Genomic DNA, 9,164 nt, shown 5'->3' with positions numbered 1-9,164 from the left:
ACAAATGACAAGATTTAGTATTATATATAATGTATTTTTTGATAACATAAAAGTTGATTGAGTCTTTGATAATTATCATTTGTGAAATCTCATGGTTTGATAAAATTGGCTCGTTTAATCTAATCCAACTTGCAAATTGAACTTCAAACTAAAAAGAAAAAATGTGTAGGATGCTTCAAGTTTCTTTCTAAAAAGTCGTCGTGGACAATTATAATAATTTTTAAGTACTATTTATTCCATTGGTTGGTTATAATACGGATATTTATTACTTTTATATGGAAGTTTTTTTTATGAAATTTAATTAAACGATTAGGTTGTATATCTATACTAATATATTAAAAGGCGTGCATAAACCAGGAACGGTGTCACGTGGCACTCTCCCTAAGGAGTTTTAGTTCATGTAATCCATGTACAATTAAAAAAATTAGAAATTGCATAGTATAGGTTTTGATCCCTTGACATCAAGTTCATGTACTAAAGTTTTAACCACTAGACCAAGTTGTATTTAGTGTTATCATATCAAAGTACAATATTAATAAATGAAATTTTTTCTTACCCGGGGAATGGCCCGGGCCTAATAACTAGTTTATAACTGTAATGTGTTTGGTGGATGATGGAGTGACCAACCATTTGTAAAATATTAGATCTGTCACTAATTATATGTCAAGCTAACATAATGATTGCATTAAGAAGTCAGGGGAAATATTGGTATGTTTAAGAATACACTTTGAAGGAGCATGCATGACTTGGTTTTAGACTCGAAATGAGACAAAAATTCCCTTAATTTTAGAGATCTACGCTTGATAATGTTACCTGCTAGGTATGTGACTTCATGTTACCTTATTAACAAGAAAAAAAATATAAAGTGATAATCTAGTGATGTTGGAATCACTTTCGATATTAAAAAATTCTGGGATCGCGTCTCATCCAATATAATGAGGGATCTCCAATTTCCCAGCATAGGACTTCATCTTTCTTTATTAAAAAAAATATATGTTACCTGCTAGGCTGCTACAACAATACATCCAAATCTTGAGTTTCATTTCCATCAGATTGACTGAGTTTTCAATCGGTTGGTTGAGACTCTGAGTCTTGAGAGTGGTCGAAAACAAAAGAAACACTACCTCTATCCTCTCAAACTTACCCACCAAAACAAATGAAATGAGATTGCATTTGTCGTATTCTCAATCACGCACTACTATTCAGTCCAACCTTGTATATATAAAAGGGGCATTGATCCTACAAATAAAACTTGGCAACTCCTCAAAAACTAACTACTTGCATCTCTCCTTAGCTTCCGTTTTGTAACTTTTAAGGGTGTTTAAAATGGGTGTGCTAGGGAAGATGCAAGTTGACATTGACATTAAGACATCTGGAGACAAGTTCTTTAGATTAATAGCCAGCAAACCATACTATACCTCCAACATCACCCCTCAGAGAATTCAGTGTTGCGAACTGCTTGAGGGTAAATTTGGGCAGCCTGGTTCTATATTGTTATGGATTTACACCATCGGTAAAAAAAATTTATGCTTATAGATTTTTACTATTTACTAGTTTTTGTGCCGGTACCATGCCTCAATATATTTTGTTTGTTATTCTCTCTGTTTTAATCATCTACTGTATTGTTGTGGCCTTGTGGGCATAAGTAATTAGGAAATGACAAGATGTGGCGGAAACCATAACTTTATGTGAAATTCACATGTATTTCAAAATTATAGGTAGAAATAACAAAAAACAAAAATTAAAGGGAATAATGATACTTTTTGGTGCATCGCGCTTACCAAATACATGAAATATAGCAAGTAAAAGAGATATCTATATATGGAACATGTGGCAAGTCTTTTTGCTGTTGAATAGCGCTGGGAACATCATTATCCAGCAGAGGTATCTCCTTGTGTTCTTATGGTTGTTCTGTTCATAAATTAATTTAATCCACCTCTATTTCCCTCTAAAAATAAGTAAAACAAGATGAAGGGAGTATTATTTAGCAGTTCAATGCATAATATGATATTATTTGGCGTTGAAAAATGTCAATGAAAAGCAGAAAATAAGCCATTTCGTTTAATATGGATTTAAAATATAGTAGCTTCACTCTTGATTTCCATTAACAATTCATAGTATCATTGTAAATCTTGATAAAATAAGCAATCAAAGTGCAATTTAGTGGTGAATTTATTCATTTTTCCAAACTTTAGGGGAGGGGGGTTTTGGTTTGATGCATAATGTGCTACAATTTTCGGCCAAGCGTTTTCAATATTGGTTTGTTAAACGACGTCCTAGAATTTCCTAGTAACGCCCTAAATACGTATAATATACCGTATTTTCTCATTTTCAGATTTTCTCTCCTTCTTCCTTCACTTTTCCTTCCATCTTCTTCCACATCGCACCACTGCCGACGCACCACCACCGTCGGACCACCATCTCTGCACCACTACTGTCGTCGTCGGACCGCCGTACCACCACCGCCGCACCACTACTGGTGTCGCACCCTTTTTCTCTCCTCTACTTTTACAGTGAATTTTTTATTAAAAAAAAAAGAAGGCGTCCATGGCAGGCGCTCCACCAGAGAGTGAGGCACCTGCCATGGATAAGGATGGAAATGGGTGATGGATCATCCATCACCCGTTTAACCCGGATTTTTAAATGGATGAAAAACCCGATTTAAATGGATGGAAAGCGGGTGGTGGATGAGAATTTTTTCACCCGTCACCCGATCCATCACCCGTTTAACCTCCAACCCATCACCCATTTATTAAGTTTTACATATAAACTTACTTATTTTTTATATTTTTGATAGAAATATTTTATATCATGTACATCATATCACAAATTTCATTAGAAAATATACTACATGGTTTCACCCGTTTATCACCCGACCCACCCGTTTCACCCGGTGGGTGACGGATGGATGCGGGTGGAGCGGATGGATGCGGGTGACGGATGCGGGTGATGCTCCACCCGCCCCGAATCCCATCCATTTCCATCCCTAGCCATGGACGCCTCCACCGGTGGTGGGGCGTCCATGGTGGACGCCTCTCCATAATTTCTAAAAAAAAAAGCGTCCATGGCAAGCGCCTCACCCTTTGGTGGAGCGTCTGCCATGGTGGACACCTCTATAATTATTTTTCAAAAAATCACCAGAACTTGTGTTATATGAATTTGTGTGGTGGTGGTGGTGATGTGTTGGTGTGGTGTTGGTGGCGGCGGTTTTGGTGTGGTCTTCGTGGCGGCGGTGTTGGTGGTGGCAGTGTTGTGCTTGGTGGTGGTGGCTCCAATGGTGGTAAGAGGGGAAGGGGAGGAGAAAGAAAGAAGAAAGAAAAAAAAATGAAAATATGAATATACAGTATAAAAATACCTGTATTAGGGGGTTAAGTAGGAAATACTATGGCGTCAAATAACAAAGCCCTTTCAATAAGATATAATATATATATAAGGGAAGAGGAGGGGGACACTAAAAATGATAAGTCCTTTTATACCTTTAAGTAATAAATTATAAATTCACCATCTTTTATCATTATATCCTCAATTAACAAAATATTTACATCATCATTGATTTATTGGCTTTCAAAAAAACAGAAGAAAAATATACAATTAACTTTATGAATAATTTTTCGTATATATTATTACGCAATAATTAACCTTTTGTTTGTTTTCGCACGCGTCGCGTGCATATCTCTATTATATAAGGGAAGGGGTGAGCAATGGTGTCCTCTTTTGAAATGCCTATTTTACCCCCCTTCCCATTCTAAATTACAAATTCACTTACAACTCAAAGGGGGCTTCAAACAAAAATACCAAAAATATAATTATAACAATCACTCACAAATCAACTAAAATCATAAAATTGCATAATTTACGTTATGCAAATCACTAAAATGAGGAAACTTTATAAAAACTTAAAAATCACTTAAACTACAACCTATGAAAAAATTGACTTGAAATGAAAGTGTCAACTTTCTTTACAATTTATGAAGTACTGTACTTAATTCAAAAATCAACTAAAAAATTATAATATTAGAAATCATAAATAAATTCAATAAAATTTCTATTTTGTTCATAGAATTTAACTTTGAAAAGTAAAAAAAAAAACAAAAAGAATGGTGAGAGACTTAGTGACAGAAACTAAACCAATCAAATTTTACAACTAAAAACAATTATACTTTGTATGTCTATCAAATTTTGACTCTTATACCGAAGAAAATCGAGTTTCTGTTTCAAAAAAAATTCAAGCACGCATCACGTGCAAAAAATTCTAGTAATACTATATCTGAAGCCTTTACATGTATCATTCTTTTTGTCTTTTTTGGTTGATCATTTTTTCTTAAATTTGAGTGGAAGTCGCAATAACACAAACCAATGGAAACTTTTAGTGGATTTAAGAGTTAATCCCTTGCTTCTTTTATATAAGGGCCGCTATCTTATCCCATGCACGTCGTAAGTGAACAATTTAAGTAAGTATTTCATGACTTCCAATTATGGTTCTTAAATAAATTAAGGTCCTATTCTCCCCAGGTTATTTTCAGTTCAGTTCAGCTCAGTTTAGTTCAGCTTAGTTCAGCTCTGGACAATATTTTTACTCTTACATGTCACTATTCATTCCAGTTCATTTCAGTTCAACTATTTTAAGTCAAAAAGAACATGTCCTAAAACAGACTTCTTTGCATGGAATTTTGTCCGTTTTGATATTTCACAATCCTTAAATTTGATCTATAATCTCATCGAACATAATCTCCTCATTAGATAAAAGTTGTCTTAAATTTATGACTCTCTTTGTTTATCTCTTCAAAAGTAAATAATGTGTGTCTTATGTGTAACATGTTAAACCATAACTTATTACGTAACATCTAACATTTGTAAACTAATGTAATTGTTTTATGTCATTATAAAACTCTCTAGTTTCATTATTATCGGTATATTTTATATCATTTTAGAGCTAGTTGATGTATTTTACTAAATCTATTATGTCTTTTTTTATTATTTGTTAATGTCATTTATAAAACTTTTCCACATTGTTATTGCTATATGTTGCATATCATTATTACTGATTTCTATGTCATTTTCAGCAAACTTGTATTTTTTTCTCCTATTTCATTATTATTTTTCAACTCTTTATATACCTTATCATTATTACACAAACTGAAATCTTTTATAAGAGAGATAATATCATTGTTACAAATTATATTTTATAACATCTATCATGATGAAACGAAAATATTTGAAATTGACATAGACAATATGCTAATCAAATGAAGTATATATTTTTATACAATCCATAATTGCGGGTTTTGATTGAGGTTTTAGCTCATTTGTGCAAGCAGTTTGACTAGACAAGACTCGTTTATAAATATGCTACGTCACATAAATCCACTATATTAGAAACAGAGACACTATGAGTAAGAGAGAAATACAAAGTTAACTTATTCTAGGATAATCACAAACAGAGTAGCAACTCGTTTAAGTGATATCAAAATTAACTTATTCTAGGATAATCAAATGGTTGACTTACTTTTAGCAGATAGCCAAATATTGGCTTATTTTTGACAATATTTCCTATAAATTAATTATTGGCATATAGGATATGACTTGAGAAAACTTGAGACCGGATTTTTGTCTAAACTTGTTAGAACATGCAAGGGTTGCATGACAGTGGCCATGGCAGAAAGGCGCAAGCATTCAGCCTGGATAAGGACTTGATAGGCCCGATCGAGAAAGGGTAAAGGATCTTGGGCCATAATTTGTTGTCGAGTTTGGGCATAATCAGAATCCAAACCCGTCAGAAAATTGTGGAGCATGGTAGCGGTGTGGTGGGAAGTATGTTGGTCGTTGGCGGTACAAGCAGAACAACATGCGCAAGAAATTAGAGGTTCATGATGATGTAGCTTTTCCCATAAGGAATTCAATTTACCATAATATTGGGAGATAGACATAGATTTTGTTTGTTTACACTTCGCAATAGAGGTACGAATTTTTTGAATACGGTGGTCATTACAACATAAAATCGTGTCTTTAAAGTATCCTATAACTTTTTGGCATCACGATATTTCGTGAGAGTAGTTTTGACTTCCGGGTCAATGCCATGAAATTAACATGTCATGAAATGTGGTCCAATCGAGAAAAGTACAAGGGGATGTAGGAGTAGTGATGGTGCCATCTGAGAATACAAACTGATTTCGAGCTTCTAAGACAGCTTGAATATTACTTGCCCAATCATCGTAATTGTCGCTACCTAGGCGGGTGGGGTGATAAAATCACTGGATCAATCTTGGGAGCCAAGGTAATAAGGAGAATTGGCTTCAATTTTAAGAAGAGTATTAGGAGGTGGCGGGGGTGTCTTGACCGCCAGTCATGGTGGTACTGGTAGGCGAGGTGTAGAAAAAAAAAATCTGATTTTTGTGTTTTATGTATTTGTTGACTTTGATACTAATAATGAGCTAAAAAACTTAATAGTATTATTATTAAACAAGCATATTTATAATACAAAGTATTCTAAACTAGTTAGAACTAGGAAAAGATATCCTAAACAAAATATGTTTGCTAATCCAAATCATATTATTGCTACCTCTACAAAACTACTTCATTTGTGGCTCTGTATCCAACAACAAAAGCTTTAGAACCCTTCTCACGAGCCATGAGGGGAATGTTAGTCTCAATCCATTAGGTTTAGGTAACACGTGTTTTTTTTTATTAGGAAATTAAGTCAGTTTAAGAATTAAACCCTCCAAAGCTACTAGCCTGTAGAAAACACCAACATATTGGCTGATAAAGCATGCATAGCATGCAGGTTTTCACTTCATTGTATAAAACATGTTAGTCGAAATTATACAAATGTGACAAGCTAACTAACTAAGAGGGAGGCCTCCTCACATCTTCTCTCCCCTCTCTCCTCTCTACTTTCAAAAACCCTAGCCTCCATTGTTGATTTTTAAAGGGGCTTCCATCGGTTTTTACCGTTGGAAATCCCCCACCTTTGTTCTTTTATTTGTTTTTAGGTTTCCAATAACGATTTCTCCCTCGAAAGACAGGGTTTTCGATCTCCTTCATAAGAAAAGGTTTTTCGATCTCCTTCGAAAGACAGGGTTTTTCGACCTCCTTCGAAAGACAGGGTTTTCTCCTCTTTTAGAGGGGGAATTTCTACAGGTTACAATCCGGGATACTAGATCTAATGGATTGTCGTGAAATTATTTTGTTGGTGAAGAATTATGCGGGATCACAAAGGTTATCAATTTTTCGAATACGGTCAGATGAATCCGACGGAAATCATCCTCACGACTACAAGGGATCGTTAGATTGTCTCTCCAACAAGGCTGTATTTTCCAGCGATATAAGCGGGAGATGTTCCACATTGCAAGATTTGTTTGACGATCGTAGTTTTTATGAAGGAAATTTTGTTTGATTCAACTTATGTATTTGTTTGATTCGATTGCTTATGTAGATGTCATATGACTTTTTATTAATGAATTAATTTTACTTTTCAAAAAAAAAGGCATGCATAGCATGCTAAGGTAATACCTTATTAAGGATTGAACCCTTGATCTCAGAGGCCAAGGGGAAGCGCTCTACCCACTTGAGCTAACTCCTTTTCTTTTAGGTAACACTTGTTAATCAATATCTTTCTAATTATTCTGAAATGTTTAATGTACTTTTATATTATATATATTACAGCTGATGGAAAAATGCGTTACGCCAAGACCGTTGTTGATATAGATGAGGAGAACAAGTTAGTGAGTCTCAAAGTCCTTGAAGGATCACTTTTGGAAGAGTATAAAAGTTATACATTAATTATTCAGGCTCTGACAAAAGGGACAATGACAACAGCAAAGTGGGTTGCAGAGTTTGAAAGGTTTGATGATTATGGGCCTTATCCAAAAGACCACATGGACTTCTACATTGGAGTAACAAGAGATATTGATGCTTATTATCTCAAGGATTAATGAACTTAGAATGAGGATAGTGAAATCCTCTATATCACTATGTGTTCCATTATATAGTACAACATATTATACATGTTACAATATTTTTCTGGTGTGATGTTTTGTATGCAAAGTATAATAAACACACTTATGGGGGGGTGTTTGAAATTAAATATGTCTTGTATCCTATGGGGTGTATATGTGATGTGCACGAGTGGCTTCCCTATAACAAATCCTAGTTTTGTTAGGATTTCTTATGTAATTTCCTAATTATGTTAATAAACTATATATAATCTAGTAGCTTTATTTGCATTATGATTTTTGCCTATAGGTTTTTACCTTCATTTGAAAGAGTATGAAAGGTACGACATGCAATTATTAACATTAATTTCATGAATATTAATATATACATTTATATATAATTGTTTTAACATTAGATATATTATCTTATCTTTTAATAACTTTTTTTCTACAATGATCAATATAAGATGGAAGACTAGTTGGTTAATGTATTTGTTTTGTCTAATGAAAGGTTATGAATTTGAGTTTTAAAACACATTTTTGCTGTTTGGTATGTCTCAGTTAATTGTATGGCTAGGGCAAGAACATGTGGTAACAACCCTCCTAGCTAGCTAAATTCAATTAATAAAGGCATTTATTAAGTATTAAAAAAATTCATAACTTTATATCATTCCACTTTCCCTAAATTATTGGGGGAAGTTGACAATTTGTTTTATTTTTTCATCTAATAGACCAACCTCGTGAAAATATTAGGCAATGTTCGGTAAATGACTTTCTCATTAGTTTTTGACTTTTTAATTTGGTCAAACAGTTAAAAAAATGTTTGGTTATTGGTTTTTTGGTTGGTTGAAAAGCGGGCTTTTAAGTCAAAATGAAAAAGTTGCATGGAGTAGCTTTTTGGATTGGTTTTTGGCTTGTTCGCCCACAAACTCTCTAATAAGCCGCCAACAGCCACAACTAATTTTACCAAATACTTTTGCAAACAGCTGGCTTGGACAACCAATACATACCGCCAATGTCTCCAGCCAGTCAAACAAGCCAACTAAAACAGCCAAAAGCCAATTGTCAAACCCTTAGTCGATATATAAACTATCGAAACTTAAAGATTTAAAATTACATTAATTAAGTAAATTATTGAATTTTATTATATAGAATATTGAGATATCAATAAAATTTCAGTTTTGGGATCCTGTTCCACATAAAATTTCAGTTTTGGGGTCCTGTTCCACATAA

General features: G+C 33.9%; 1 protein-coding gene across 1 annotated transcript; it reads left to right on the top strand.

Moving 5' to 3' along the window:
- Positions 1-1,135: 1,135 nt before the first annotated feature.
- LOC104907070 (MLP-like protein 31) lies at positions 1,136-8,225 on the top strand. The gene is made up of 2 exons (XM_010695936.4): positions 1,136-1,513; positions 7,663-8,225. The coding sequence occupies exons 1-2, from the start codon at positions 1,327-1,329 to the stop codon at positions 7,929-7,931; spliced, it is 456 nt and encodes a 151-aa protein (XP_010694238.2). The 5' UTR covers positions 1,136-1,326; the 3' UTR covers positions 7,932-8,225.
- Positions 8,226-9,164: the final 939 nt, after the last annotated feature.

This window comes from Beta vulgaris, chromosome 4 (assembly GCF_026745355.1).
Source record: "Beta vulgaris subsp. vulgaris cultivar EL10 chromosome 4, EL10.2, whole genome shotgun sequence".
Classification (NCBI taxonomy): domain Eukaryota; kingdom Viridiplantae; phylum Streptophyta; class Magnoliopsida; order Caryophyllales; family Amaranthaceae; genus Beta; species Beta vulgaris.
Note: the sequence above shows the minus strand (reverse complement) of the source record. Positions and strands in the feature narration are given on the sequence as shown.

Coding starts and splice junctions, on each gene's coding strand:
- LOC104907070 (XM_010695936.4), top strand. CDS start 1,327: ATGGGTGTGCTAGGGAAGATGCAAGTTGACATTGACATTAAGACATCT. Junction 1,514..7,662: donor GTTATGGATTTACACCATCG/GTAAAAAAAATT, acceptor TATATATTACAG/CTGATGGAAAAATGCGTTAC.